Here is a 15,609-nt window from a genome sequence, read left to right on the forward strand (position 1 = left end):
AATCTGCAGGGCCATCTTAATCCCGATTATGTAGGCAATTTTAATTCAATCATAAAAACGAGAAACAGTGTTATGAAGCTTATCAAACTAATTGTATGTTCAACTGTTACAAACGGTAAGTGATTTGAACTTATTGTGGAGAAACTGAACTGATCAGGAATCACAGGAGAGGAACGGTTCGTTGTTGTGAGACGAGCGTTTGGGATCCAAGGAGAAGACGATGACGACAGCCTGTTCGGATGACTCCCATTGGCCAAGCAACGTTCCGTTGCCATGCAAGAAGCTGTGTGGTTGGATACCGAGTCCGCGAGACCGAGTAGCTTGTAGTTTAGCCAGTTCGTACATGATGCGTTTGGCGACAGGAGGCCATGATGTCGTGTATTTTCTGGCTTCTAAAAAGATGCCTTAAATCTGAGCTGGCCTAGTTTTCTTCATCATGAAACTGGGCGAACGGTTTCGGACGGCAGTGGACCAACGGGCATTTTAAGCTTGTTTAAAATCTGAGGGTGAAGTGAGAACAGCTCGGGTGGATATTGCGTGTATGAAGGCGATGCACTGACTGGACTGTCAGCAGCGTCCTCCCACTTCATTTATATCGGTTACAGGGGGAAACGGAGGTTTCTTTACCAGCTAGATGTGTTTTCTTCGGGCGGAAAGGCATGCCGAGGGCTCGTCTGGTGAGTTGGTCGTGACGAATCTCGTGTTGGAGTAAGGTGCGGATCAAGGCGCTGCTCGTGTCAGCTCGCTCTTCTGAAAGAAAATCTCCGCCGGGCAAGTTGCTGTGAAATTAGTCCAGCTAGCTGCATGGCGAGGCTCACTGCAGCTACAGCTCTAACGTTACTGTCACCCTTTCCCCTATGACTCTCAGCGGCTAGCCTACCGCCGGTGGCCAACCAGCTGACGAGCTTGGCTAGCCCCGCCACCTCTGTGGCGTTAGCTCTCTGTTTTTTGTCGGCAGAGAGCGAGAGAAGCTGGCGGCCCTCCGTCTGGAGCCCGATGAGAAGGATATAGGCGCCATGGCGTGGGTGCTGAAGATGGACGATGCTACGATCGAGTCCGGACTTGTCCACGACTTCGATGCCAGTTTATCTGGGATCGGCCAGGAACTCGGGGCTGGAGCCTACAGCATGAGGTTAGAGGACTAAAGCCGCTCGCTAGCTTTCCGAAAGTCACGTAGCCTTGAGGTCCAACTCGTCACGGCCAAGAATCGTGACTAGAAAAGCGCTAGCTAGCCGCTTAGCCACTTAGAACTGATGGAAGCCAAGCCATGGTTGTAGCTGCTTAGCTTTCCTATTGTGGCTATGTTGCACAGAACCGCCATCTGCTGTAATGGATCAGTTTGATCAACGGTTTAGGTGGTTGTACACATTCGTCACTCGTTCCTCATTGTTTGGCGAAACAGTCACTGTAAACAACCCGAGTCAGCAAGAGGTGATGTGTTTTATGGTAGTCACCCTATCAGCTTCGCTAGTGAGCTAGCTTAAAGTTGTTCAATACAAGATATTCTGGCAAAACACTCGGAGCGTAATGCTGCAGCTAGCTAAAGGACGTTACCTACAGCCATCTGCCTTACTTCCTGGAACAGCATGTTCTTCTTTTACATGTAGCTAACACAGTTACACTCATACTGAAGTCCGCCAATAACACTTGCATTAAAGTTAGATTTGGTTGTAAGTTCTGTTTTATATTGTATATACCATGTCATACTGGTTTATTATGAACTGGTTCATCCCCTGCAGCTTCCCTGCACTAAGGACGTCCTCTTTCTCTAGAAAGTTTGTGTACACTGAGCTCAACGTCTCTTTCTCACTTTCTCACACACATACGAGGCTACATATAAGTTGTGTCGTGTTGTTAGAAAAATGTAGTATCACGATACTTGAAGTTTTCATAATACACGATACGTCACTATATATTTTTTGACGCTGATAAACTGGAAAAACAAAATAGTGCCACCTTTTAAAAAATACTATCAAAAGCTATGAATGCAATGATTTATATTCAGTGTTTCACATTGTTTAGCCCACTACGCTGTGCTAAATCCAATAAAACAGGGCTAATTATGCACTCTTTTTTTCAAACACGCCGTTGGGAAGTGTTTTTAGATATTTATTATATTCACAGTATGCTCAGAAAAGCCCATTGTGGCATACTGTGATGTAAGTTGTTATGATAATGATAAAGATTATCACATTGCCCAGCCCTGTGTTATGTTATGTTACGGTATCATCATTGTCTGACTATTCGTGTTGTACAACAGAGAAACATGTATCCCTTCTGTGCAGGGACGTCCAGTTTCATGACTCCTGCATCTTTCACAGACTGTCCAAAGAGAATCTTTGTTCTCTGATTATCATACAGAAAGTCCACAGTAATGACTTTGAGAGTAAAAGCCTCTGAAACAGTGCCCTCACACTGGCCAGCTCGACTACATATCAGCTTACCTTGAAGAATTTAGTTTGGTGCTTATTGAGCAGTTAGTCAGAATCGAAGCTTTCAACATCTTTGCTGATTTGACGCGTGTAATCTGCTGATGGTCATGCCGTTTGATTAGAAGTGACCGCATTCTTGTCAGTAATGTCATAATCAGACATGATAAAGTTAACTTTGCTGCTGCTGAGCAGCGGTGCTCGAGGGCACATTGAGAAACAGAGCTTCAAAGGCCATAGCACACTAGTTCAGCGGTTAGATAACAAACACGGTGCTGTACATCATATTTTTTCTTCAACATAATTTGTAATGCAGAGTCATTTTCTGTGCTCTACATTGCAGCCCAGTCAGTAGTTCTAGTGCTGTGTTGCCAGGTTGCATTGGGCACTGTGTAGTCACTCTCTGCATATCTAGACTGACACAAATGCATAGTCGCCACACACACACACACACACGCACACGAACATGTCAGCTCAGGTTTCCCTGGAATGGCTGCCCTGAGGACTGGCATGGTTTTGGGGTCATGATGGAAAAATCAGTATCAGCAAATCTCTCTCTCAAAACATGCTCGGTTACATCTTCTACATAAACCGTGTCTGTTTGGGTGCGATCTAGGGGTTGAGACGGTGGTGGAGTTTACATTTGTTCCAAGTTGGGAACTGTGAGCACACAGAGTCTACGGTGGCTACCCATTAAGAGTTAAGTAAATGTCAGACAGGGGACATTTCTCACGCTTTCGTTCTCTGTTATCAAGTTTCTTGGTACCCCACCCTGTGACACCACAGCCACTAGTGTTCTCCTACAGTGTTTTCGCTGCATTGGGTAATATCTGCCTTGAGGTTGACATTAAAGGAGGAAATGAGAACTGGTCCTTGGCAACATTATTGGAATTCGCATTGGGTTGTTGGCATTTGACTGGTGTCCTCACTGAACATACACATGTCAAATCCCCACTGAATGTAAACTCAATAATGCAGCTGGTGTATCAGTGCACTGAGCATTCTCTCAGTGTGTGTGTATGAGTTAATACTGGGCCGAAGCGTTAAGTATCGTGATGTTCTAGTGCAGGGGTGAGTGATGCCACGAGACCGATTATCTAACCGGTGGTCAGGCTGGTCTGTGGAAGAAGCAGCTGTGGAACAGAATATTATAGTAGTGGCTGCTCAGGTTTCAGACAGCACAGGCAGCTTCCTGGGCAGCAGTGCTATCACTGCTGTGCATGCCTTAGATACACCATCAACGTGCTGACTCTGCTTCTTTTAGCCTTACAGTATGGACTGTCGCTGGGTTTGAGTTTGTTACATTGCATTGCGAGAAGTCAGTGAGAAAATACAGCATCGAAGGAGAACAGTCTTATGAATCTTATGGAAATATATGTTTGCTTTATTTATTTATTTTAGGAACCCATAAAGAAATTGTAGGCTGATGCCAGTATGTTTTTTTTTGTATATATCATAAACATTTACAAAATGTAGAAATTGGGCCTAGCTCCACTTTGATTAGCATTACAGAGAAATAGAACGCTTATTGACAGTGCAGTAAAATAAATAAATTACCGATATTTTAGCACAGTAGCTAAACTACTAGCCACCTAAACATTCTGCTCTTCCATAAAACATGTCACCAAATATTGGTATGAAATATTGGTCAAATCTAAACATCTGTCCGATGCAATTTTTTAAAACGCAAACGTCTACCAGTATGACTCTGATGTTGTGCGTCTCTGTCGGTTATGTCATTACTGTCATACCTGAATCTGATCATTTTTCACTTTTTTGCATGATTTGAAAACTCCAGTTAACTTTTGCTTTGTTTTAAATTCCATGATGAATGAACCAGTAGCAATGACTCAAAAATCTTGTTACATTAACTTCCATTACAAGTTCAGAATGTTTTTTCCTTCTCCTGCAAAGTTACCACTTTCAAGGTACATGGTTTTGTTCCAAAAGTGACGATTTATATCAGCCTCCCTGTTTACTGTATTGGATACTAAAATACTAAAAATAAGGCAGGCTTACTGTACTGTATGTCAAATTGTGAACAAATTCTTTAATTGTGAGTTAAAATAGGTGATCTTCAAACTCTAAAATCTGTGATCTTAGAACACTTTCCATCCAATCACAGCCTTTGAGTTCTGGCATTGTGGTATTTTGGACCAAGATCTCAGATTGTAAGTGCTGCTGCGATGCACATCAAAAGAACAACCAGTAAAGAGCGGCATAGGATGGTGCACAACTCGCACACCAGCTACAAATACATGACGGTAATAATGGTGAAACAGACGTAAAGCAAAATGTTGTATTTAAAAGAAAGAAAGAAATAAAGCACTGATAGATTATCTGATCAGAATGTTTTTTTTTCTTATGTCAAAGATACAATCATCAGAGAATCTTTATTGATATAATCTAACTTACACACATGAAGATGACTGTGCAGATTTTGGCTAATATTTTATTAGCTTCTTTTGCAATGTGATGTACAGTAAACGTGCAAGACTGCTTTTTATAGCTGACTTCAGTTAGATTGTACATCCCAGCTATGGACATTAGTTTGATTCTAGAGTGGCCTTTGTTGGCTGTAAGGATTGACATGCGAGACTGTGAGTGTGCACTAGGGCCGTGTAATGAAATGATGTTTTTATGATGCTGAACAAATTATTTAAATTCTACAGTGTCAAAAAATTCCATGTCATTTACCATCAAATTTAAATATCCAAGCAGTCTCGTCACCGTCTGTATGCCAATAACCATGCTTATTCCAGAATTTGATGGGCTGTCTAAACTACATTCTATATTATTATTGTTATTAACGTCAGCACGTTTTGATTAGTCCACAGTCCTTTGCAGTCTGCAAATGTTCTCATGTCTAGCACCTCACACTAATTTCTAATTTTAGTCCCATCTACATTCAGTTTGTACTTTTCTATGCCTTCTCATTCAGGAATCTGTGATAAAGTCAAAACATCAGTATCGGTGTCAGTATCACAAAAGTTTGAGCGATATGTGGCCGTAGTGCGCACAGCATGTAGGATTCTGCAGGGACACTGCATCCTCTCTCCTTCGCTTGTAGTCTGGTAGAACCTAAGTGTTGTTTTTTACCTTTGCGGTTTTGTAGGTTGAAAAGAGAGGATGTATGTGGTTTTAGATGTCTAGAGGAATGAGGGGGTTCCCCAGTGCTGGTCTCTGTGACAACTGTTTCCATAGTGACTATGACAGAAAGGGACTGTGTTTGGCTTGTTCACATGAGTGCTGTACTGACAGTGTCTCTCTCTCTCTCTCTCTCTCTCTCTCTCTCTCGCTCTGTCTCTCTCTCGCTCTGTCTCTAGTGATGTGCTGGCTCTGCCCATCTTTAAGCAGGAGGATGGAAGCGATCCTGTCGAGTCAGACAGTAAGAATCCTCCCTTTCAGTATGTCCTCTGTGCTGCCACCTCCCCTGCTGTTAAACTGCATGAGGAGACAGTCACCTACCTAAACCAAGGTAAACAGTCTCAGTCTCTGTGCTATACATGATGCAGTTGCTTATGTTGCTGATTTTGAGACGAGCATTTATTCACAATGGAAACATCCGCTTTTTGCTATCCATTTAGGCCAGTCTTATGAGATTCGTCTCCTAGATAACAGGAAGAAGGGGGAAGTGCCAGAACTCAACAACAAGACTGTAAAGGTATAATTAGTCCTCTTTAATTGGAATAACTGCAGCGCAATATGTGAAATGCTAACTGAAAATCAGTGCACTCAAAGTAACATTCTTGTTGCAGTGTGTCAGTTCCAAATTATTAAACTTCAGAAAAAGAAACTGTCATAATACACACTGTGTCATGAAGATATCTGAAAGTATGATGAGGTTACATCTAGTAAATCAAGTTACTTCAAGTAAATGAAAGAAAATGTGAAAAAAATGACGTTAAGTCCTTACAAATTAGTATTACTGTAGATGCATTTTACCCGTCCACATGAAAAGTGTTCTAGAACTCTCAATCCTGGAGAGCATTTTCCAAAAGCTATTTTCAGTGACCGAAAATGCTGTTTTGTTGTAAATGGGAGGCCAAAATGCAGATAAAATAACATCTGTACATTTGTGAATATACCCTGACAGTCCAAAAGTATAGTTTAATTGTGCAGTTTAGACAAAAGGCTGTTCATCTGTTCTGCCAACATGTTTTTCTTTTGTATTTTCTTGACTGAAAAGAAGACAATGACATTGCAATTTTAATCTCTTTACATTTTTAAACATTTAACATTTTTTACATTTTTACTTTATTTACTCATTTAACTTTTTTTTATTACATTTTTAGCAGTTACACACCATGCTGAACTCTTGCCATTTTCTACTGTAAATGTTGTGCATTTTCTCTAGATCATCATACATGACAGTCATACTTTTGTGACAGGTGAGCTTAGTTTTACACGTCATACGAGAATTTTATACGTATTTTTAAACAGTTCTAAGTGGTGTTCCCATGTTTTTTACTTTTTTGGTTCGGCTTAACCATGTAGCCCTGTCATCCCTTGCAATCAAGTGATGTAAATGGGAAGTGCAAATATCATAATGTCAGTAAGTTTTTGCAGTTGTTAGTTTTGTTGTTCTATATAGATTTATACACTACGTGTAAATGTAAGGGCCTCCCAATCATAATACAATCATATTAGTCCGTTGGCTAAATATCCATCATGTTATGTTTTCATGTTTTACAGTCATGTTTTAAATGCTTTCTGTGATAAGGCCTGGTGCTCTGTCTGTAATGAGTATGTGTTTATATTCATTCTTTTTTCGTGTGTGTGTGTGTGCGTGTGCGCGCAGAGTATAATCAGAGTAGTGTTTCATGACCGGAGACTGCAGTATATGGAGCATCAGCAGCTGGAGGGTTGGAAGTGGAATCGTCCCTAACGACCGTCTCCTCGATATCGGTAAAAAAAATTGTGAGCTTACTGTGCTGTGGCTTTGAATTTGCTAAACATGGCCAAATGTCAGTGAAAACACTGATCACCGTATGTATTTTGCATTTGATGTAGATATCCCCATGTGTGTGGGTATAACTGAACCCCGAACCCACGCCTCCCAGCTAAATGCTGTTGAGTTCTTGTGGGATGTCTCCAAGCGTGCATCTGTATTTGTACAGGTAAAATATGTTCTGATACACCAGAACACACGTCTTCATAAATTGTGCAGTCTTTGAAACTGTTTTGGTCCGTGGTGTAAAGTAGGCCTGTCATGATCATGAAATTTTGGCTCACGATTAATTGTCAAGAAAAAGGTGCAACACACACTCTGTACCATAGCAAAGGCCCTTCCATGGGAATCTGAAGAAGGACTTGAATGTGGGTCAAAGTGTCATGTTTTTAACTTTATAAAGTCATAATTTTATATAGTATAGAGTCTTGTTCTTTTTTTCTTGACAAGACTTTTGACTTTTTGTTGACCTTCATTATAGTTGGTAGAAGCAACTTTTTTCTTTGTCATTTAGCTCACTATATAATAATTGCAATTAACAGTTTACTTTTTTCAACTAATAAATTACCATCTACAAAAGCCAAATGGGCCAATTAGCTGTCTTGATTTATAGTTGTTGATACTTAGTAGGTCCCAACTGATGACAGTCAACAAACATTTTTCTCTGCTGCCCTTTAAAGGTGTTAAAGCACCAAGTCAAAAGTTTTGTCTCAATATTAATACTTAATACTCAGTACTTTCTGCTTTTTTATTTATTTGCATTTGCCTCAACCTAATGGATGAAAGTGCACCCAATTCACATTCTGTTTGTTGCAACGTATGATTGTGAAAGCTAGCGTTTTAATTGTGACAGGCCTAAATGTAACCATATTGCTGTGTATTTGTGGCTGCTGTATTAGGTGCACTGCATCAGTACAGAGTTCACCCCACGAAAACATGGTGGTGAGAAGGGCGTACCGTTCCGCATCCAGATAGACACCTTCAAACAGGACGAGAGCGGAGAGTACACACAACACCTGCACTCAGGCAGCTGCCAGATCAAAGTGTTCAAGGTAACAGTAATAACACAAACACAGACAAAGTGCTTTTCAATGACTTCTTTATCCCCCAGTGTTTTTGTATCAACTGGCCTTAAAGAAAAATTCTGTAAGACTGAAAATTGTTTGGCGTCTGAGTCTCTGCACATCTCTGTGTTTAGCCAAAGGGAGCAGACCGCAAGCAGAAGACCGACAGAGAGAAGATGGAAAAAAGGAGTGCACAGGAGAAGGAAAAATACCAACCCTCCTATGATACTACCATTCTGTCAGAGGCAAGCAGTTTCCTGTGTGTTTGACTGGTTTCTGTTATTTGGGTGCGAGTGTGTGCACGCTGACAGGGTTGGGTAGTAACAGAATACATGAAACAGTGTTACGTAATCAGGATACAAAAAAAAAAAGGCAACTCTAACTTTTTCCCCCCTAAAGAACAACATATAAACACAGCATTATCCTGTGCTACTGTTTCTCCTGACTGTGGGAACATAGCTGAGCTGTGCTACTTCCTAGCATAGGCTTCTACTTACGTAGCTATAATAAGCGAGTTAAAGTTGACCATGGTAAAGAAAACAGTACAGTAACGTTACTAAAAATTCTGTGCCGATGGCAGTCTTCACCCATTTGCCCTAGAGTTCTGCAGCTAGTCCTGTATGGTGGAACTCTAGTTAATGTGCTTCAACCCACCATGGTGTGCTCTGTGTTAAATGCAAGGTCAGCAGTTTAAATTTTTAATTCAGTAGGATCATGGAAGGTACAATGCATCAGGCTAGCTGGCTAGTTGGTGATTGTCGACCTCACAGTAATGATGTCTCTGGGATATAAAGCCTCCTAGCTACACCACTAGCCTAGTTTTGGCAGTGTAGTTGTCCTGTTTGCTTTGATTAAACACATTTTATGTAAATTTGTTTGAACTCGTCTTTATTTAACCCTCACGTGGTGTTCAGGTCCGTGGGACCCATTTTTAATGTTTACCAAAAGAAAAAAATTATGCGATTTATTATTATTTTAACCCCAAATTCCTTGGCCTTTGCTCCTTTTCTGTGAAGAACATATGAAGTGACATATTTTCAGTGACTTCACACTGTATAGCCCCTACACATTTATATTACACATGTGGTGTTGGGGTGAACCCCTTCACTCTGTTCTCCTCCTACATGGCCTGCTGTTAGTGTGTGTGTGTCTGTGTGTGTTTGTATATATTTACGTGTGTGTGAGGGTGGACAACATGGACAGGCTGCTGACTGGCTACAGCTGCTAAAGGAGAACCCTATGCTGGCCACTTGTGATATTTTAAATATCTGGTATTTTTACATAAATTGTTATGGCTGTATTGTTTTAAAAAAACAATAATATGGTGGATCCAGCAGACCACTGAGTAACAAAAATATCAACACCACACAAGGGTTATTGACTTTAAAAACCCAACTAATCCAAAAGTAACTAAAGTAGTCAGATTGTTGCTGTGATATAGTAATCGTTTGGATTAGGTTACATATTAAAGCTAAAAGTAATCCGTTATCTGTACAAGAATACGGCTTTTTAAGTAATGCTCCCAACCCTGCATGCTAACTAATCGATTTTCTGTGCTATGTGATTGTGTAGACTCGTCTGGAGCCGGTGATGGAGGAGGCTGTGGAGCATGAGCTGAAGAAGTCCAGTAAGCGCACACTGCCTGCAGATTGTGGAGACTCCACAGCCAAGAGCAAAAGAGGAAGTGTAAGCACACAGACATGCACTTTCTTTCATACCTCTGAGGAGTCAAATTGCAGTGCCCTCTCTGACCTTTTTGTGTCTCGATCGTTTGTGAGCAGTAAATAGGTTGGCGTTTCAGTTTCTGTGAGGCATGCATTTAACAGTACTTCATAGAAAAATGTGAACAAGTTCTCGTCAGAAACTGTGCGTTATTAGTTGTGAAGTGTACAGAACAGCGTCAGAGAGTTATAAGCCCTTTTCAGGAGACAGTGCGGTGCTGGATTGACATCCTCCACACTAAAAAGGTCAAGAGATTAGAAATCTTCAGAAACCACTCTGATTGCTGGTTTAGAGGCAATCTCTCTTTAATGAAATTACAGGAATGATGGAAATTTGAAGAAAAAATCAATAACATTGATAAAAAAAGATTATTAGTGGTATTTAAACCTGTAAGCCCTTTGATGGTATTTGGATGGTCTGATGATATTTATTTTTTAACAATCTCGGTAAAAATGCTTCAACTTAATTTTAACCTGTTTTATTAATGCTGTCTAAGAACTGTGTGTGTGTGTGTGTGTGTGTGTGTGTGTGTGTGTGTGTGTGTGTGTGTGTGTTTTTTTTTGTTTTTTTTTTGTTGAAACAATGAATTAGTGGAAGACAAATATGATCAAGGATGAACACTTCATAGCATATGGTTAGTTTTTCACTGTACATAATAAGCCTTTTTTCCCTCTGTTCTTGTCTTTCTTCAGTGTTCTCCTTGGCCCGAGAATGCTTACGTGAACCCAAACACAGCAGCTACCCCAACATTTACCTCTAACACACACTCCTACAGCAGTAGCAATGCAGTACCCGACAGGTAACCAGAGCACAGCTTACTTATACAAACGTGGATTTGTCCTTTTTCCTGACACATTTTTCTAAGCATTTCCATTCATATTTGAGGATTTATTAGAAATTTAATAAGAATTTAATAAGAAATTAAATTCTGAAGAAAAGCACAATACTGAAGGCTGCTACTGGGACTTTATAATCATCAAATCCAAACATTTAATGCTATATATCTAGTGCTAAGGTTGCTTTATTCAAGCCCTCATAAGTTAATCTTGGTTCCAGCCAGTATGAAAATTAGTTGCTATAAATTTTCAACATTTTTTTTTTTTTATGTTCTCAGTGAAACATCTTCACCCAACCACCAAGGAGATGCTGGCAGTCATGTCGCAATGGAGGTTAGTATTGGCTTTACATAATATTCTATAAACCATAACACTATCTCAGTGTGAGTTCTTACTGCATTTGTGTTGCAGCAGACTTCATAATGTTTCCTTCCTTTTTCTATTTCTTTAAGTCTTTAAGCTCAACAGCGTCTATGCAGGATGTGCAGCAGTGGCTCCATAATAACAGGTTCAACTCCTATAGCCGGCTTTTTACACATTTCTCAGGTACTCTCTTTCTGCCTCTCTGTAACCCTGCGTTCACACCGGTAGAGACTTTTCGCCTCAAGTTGACCAGATTGCTGGTCAGTCATCGTTTCTGGGCATTTCTGAACTTGAGCTGACATTTTGTTGCCATTGTTTCACTGACGCTAAGCACAAATCAGATGCGTCCCCGCTAACAATTAAAATCCTGCAGAGAAATGGCTTGTCTATAAATTTAAACCCTAAGTAGTGTGAAGAAGACAGTGTTTTGTCTTTGCAATCGCCGTTTGCTACCACTGCCATTCCTCCATCTCTAGTAGGAACATACCACCCTGACCAATTCCCATTGGTAAGCACCACAGCGCTTTGCTCCTCATTTGCTAAAATAGTTAAACTTTGCTCAATTCTGGCTGCTTTGTAACATCATGTCGCTCCAGTGTGAATGCAGGGTGAGATCTGAGATAACAAACATCCACTTAAGACAGCAATGATGCTGCAGTGGTAATGTGCTGTATATAGTAATATTGTTACTATGGTATTGTGTTCTCATGCTTTTGTTAGGTTCTGATCTACTGAAGTTGACTCGTGAAGATTTGGTCCAGATCTGTGGGCCAGCTGATGGAATCCGCCTTTACAATGCACTAAAAACAAGGTAATCATTTTAGAGGACTCTTGTGTGTGAGCTAATGTTTATCAATATAATATAAAGCCCGTTTGTTTGAACCTTCAGTCTGAAGTGTATGTCTGTGATTGCAGAGCGGTCCGACCTCGGCTTACGGTATACGTCTGTCGGGAGGTGTCTCGCGGCGAGAGCCCCCTGCTGGAGAGACGCTGCCACAGCAAGAACGGAGAGCATGGCAGTCCCACAGCCATACATGGTGCACTCCCGTTGACCTCTCAGAAACCTGCAATGGCTAGATAAATAAATTAATGCCATAATACTGTTATATATATGTTTTCATAAATACTTAGTGATTTTCAGTCTAGTACAGATTCTGTTTATTGTCAAGCAATTCAGAGATGTTAACCCTTGCAAGTAGAGAAGGGTGACAAATGAAAGGAAAAAGTAGTAGGTAGTGCTCTTGCAATACTGTGATATGTAAGGAAAAACACAAGCAACTGTTCCTCAGGTGACTGAGAATGTCAATGCAGGATTTGATCAGACTGTGGCAGCAGGAATAATGCATCAACAAATACACAGAGAAGGATATTACAGTATGGGTGCAGTGCGTAAACCCCTCATTACAAAGACAAATGCAAATTTAAGAGTTTGGTGGTGCAAAACTATAGGTCTTTACAGAGATGTGGAAAAAAGTGATATGATCAGATGAGTTGTCTTTGTGCATGAGTGCATGTGTTCCATACACCATGAGAATGGTACAGGTCTGAATGCTTGAACCATATAGCAAGAAGCCCTGGTGGCTGTTATACCATGGAGATGCATTTTTCTTGCATGGTTAGGGTCCACTTGTCCCCTTAGAGCAGGGGTGTCAAACTCAACCACGAAAGGGCCGTATTTAAAAATCAACAAATCCGTGGGCCAGCTGTGTTTTTAAAAATATTTTAAAACAAAAACAAATTGTTTTGTATACAACAATAGACTACATTAGCTACAGATAACCGTTAAACCTCTTTAAGTGTCTCCAGAAAGTACGTCTTTTAAATCTGCCTATTTGCTTGAACTAGCCACCTGGCATCTTTTGTTTTTTTGTGGTGAAACCACCGTCCCATAGATTGTTGTTGGGGGAGAGAGGTCAGAGCGCAAATTACAATGACGTGAACGCTGGGGATTGTAGTGTAGCTCATGGTGAACCGGGCAGATATTAATAGAAAATTAAAATAATTTCACGGGATTGTGCCACAGGCCTGACTTGGCCCGCGGTCCTTGTGTTTGACACATGGGCCTTAGAGGGAAGAGTCCCTGCAAATTAATGCAAAGTTATTCTGACTGATTACCTTTATGCTATGATGTATATGATGATGAATATTTCTGTCCTAATGGGAGTGGTCTCTTCTGGGACAACACTGCCCCGTCCACAGAACATAAGGGGTCACTGAATGGTTTGATGTGTATGAAAATGATGTAAATCACATACAATGGCCTTCACAGTCACCAGATCTCAACCCAGTTGAACATATTTTATAGATTATGGTCATGCTTACCACCACTATCACCAAAACATCAGGTCAGGGAATATCTTTTGGAAAAATGGTGTTCCATCCCTCAGTACAATTTTCCAGAGACTTGTAGAATCTATGCTGAGGCACATTGAAGCTGTTCTGGCAGCTTATGGTGACCCAGTACCTTACTAAGACAACTATGTTGGGTTTTCCTTTACTTTGTCACCCATCTGTATGTATCTTTATTTCAGTTTAAAGGCTTTAATACTGTCATTCATGTGCTCAGTGTGCCTTTTTTTCTTGTTCCGCCTATTATCAGAAATATACTGTATATTTTTTTTGTTTGTGAAAATAATTGGATTTTTTTATATAGTTTACCATGCGCTGTACCTCGAGGAGATGACAGCATGTGAGCTGACCAGAAAAATATCCAATGTGTTAAACCTGCCTCTAACCCACATTAATCAAGTCTACAGGCAGGGGCCTACAGGAATTCACATACTGCTCAGTGACCAGGTATACATACATACATACATACATACATACATACATATATTCATACATATGTATGTACGTACATATATACTTGCACATGATGCATTCAAACGGTTCAGTTTAAGGTAGCCAACATGTTCTTCTCTCTCTCTCTCTCTCCTGTTATCAGACAATGGTTAGATGATGCCTGACCTGCTAATGTTTTGCATATTTATTTGCATAATATGACTTAGGAGCCCACTCACACCTTATGTAGCATAGCATTGATGGAAAATGTTTTATGTCCTGACTGCACTTCTTATGAGCGGTACAAATGTACAGTAAAGTTGATGTGTGCTACCTATTTTGCAGATGGTTTCTAATTTCCCTGATGAGAGCTGCTTCGCTGTCAGTACATTAAAAGGTAATGAGTTGATCTTTTATATGAAGGTTCTCGACTTCATGCACACAGTCTAACTCTGTTATCTGCTCCTGTGTTCCCTGATAGATGATACAAGCGACGGATTCCATCTGGTTCTAAAGTAGTTACAGTGGGAGATTAAGCGGAAGGCGATATGATGACGTCACTGAGGTTCCTCACTGCCGTTCTTGAGCACTGGTCATGCTCCCTCCATCCTTCTCTTTCTCCATCTCTCTGTCTCTCTCTCTCCATGTTTGAGGCAAGAAAGAGAGAGACCGAGCAGAGGTTGGCTAAGGCCTCCTAACTGTTAGAATCTGACTTAAGCGAGTACATTGTTTCATATTGAAAACACTTAACCTGATGATTGTGTGCGTGTGTGAGAGACAGGAGGTGGGGCTCTGAAGCATGAGTGTGTGTTTTTTAAGATGTAATGGGAGAGATGGAAGGGAGGGTCAAAAAAACAGACTACTCTGAAACCTTCTACATGAGCAGGGTGTTTATGTACGGTCCTAACTGACAGGGCTGTTTCCAAACTCTGTGGCCGGACAGTCCACACACGGGACAAAAAGCTGCCATCGCTTTATAGTTTGGTGACAGTACAGTCTCCACTTGAATAGTTTACCATGTCTGTAATAGTGGCTGTGCTGTTTGATTGCCTGACATAGATGTCTATCAAAAAAGGACTGCACTTTTTACCTTTTTTTGTTTTGTTTTTCTGACGCAGGACACCTTTCGTGTCTGCACAGATGAAATGATTCCTGTGTGAGTGTGATCACCTGTAGCTCATTATCCACTTGTGGAGATGCGAAGTTTGGGCAACATTTCCAGCTCTTTTTATTTTTAAGTAAACTTGTAAACGATGATGCTGCTTTGTCTGCGTCTCTTACCAAGACCAATCATCTCTGGTGCCATAAAGAACTGTTTACTAGATTCTGTTACACAGTAGCTTTTGAGGACTTGTGGCATTTTTAGTTTGCATTTCTTTGGGTTGAATTAAGCAGCCAAATGAAATGAGTCAACTTTAGTCCTCGCTCTTGCAATGACTTGTCAGAAGCTGGCATGAGATATA

General features: G+C 40.7%; 1 protein-coding gene across 1 annotated transcript; it reads left to right on the forward strand.

Annotated features, from left to right (window-relative positions):
* Positions 1-274: 274 nt before the first annotated feature.
* Positions 275-15,609, forward strand: ubp1 (upstream binding protein 1). Its single transcript, XM_036566548.1, is given in 17 exon segments — positions 275-1,132; positions 5,756-5,907; positions 6,017-6,093; positions 7,231-7,311; positions 7,313-7,337; positions 7,443-7,549; positions 8,280-8,432; positions 8,579-8,689; positions 10,017-10,130; positions 10,859-10,965; positions 11,281-11,335; positions 11,455-11,548; positions 12,086-12,176; positions 12,281-12,402; positions 14,019-14,161; positions 14,492-14,543; positions 14,628-15,609. Coding segments are annotated over 17 exon segments (1,638 nt in total). The 5' UTR covers positions 275-1,016; the 3' UTR covers positions 14,666-15,609.

The sequence above is a fragment of the Colossoma macropomum genome, unplaced genomic scaffold (genome assembly GCF_904425465.1).
Source record: "Colossoma macropomum unplaced genomic scaffold, Colossoma_macropomum, whole genome shotgun sequence".
In the NCBI taxonomy this organism is placed as follows: domain Eukaryota; kingdom Metazoa; phylum Chordata; class Actinopteri; order Characiformes; family Serrasalmidae; genus Colossoma; species Colossoma macropomum.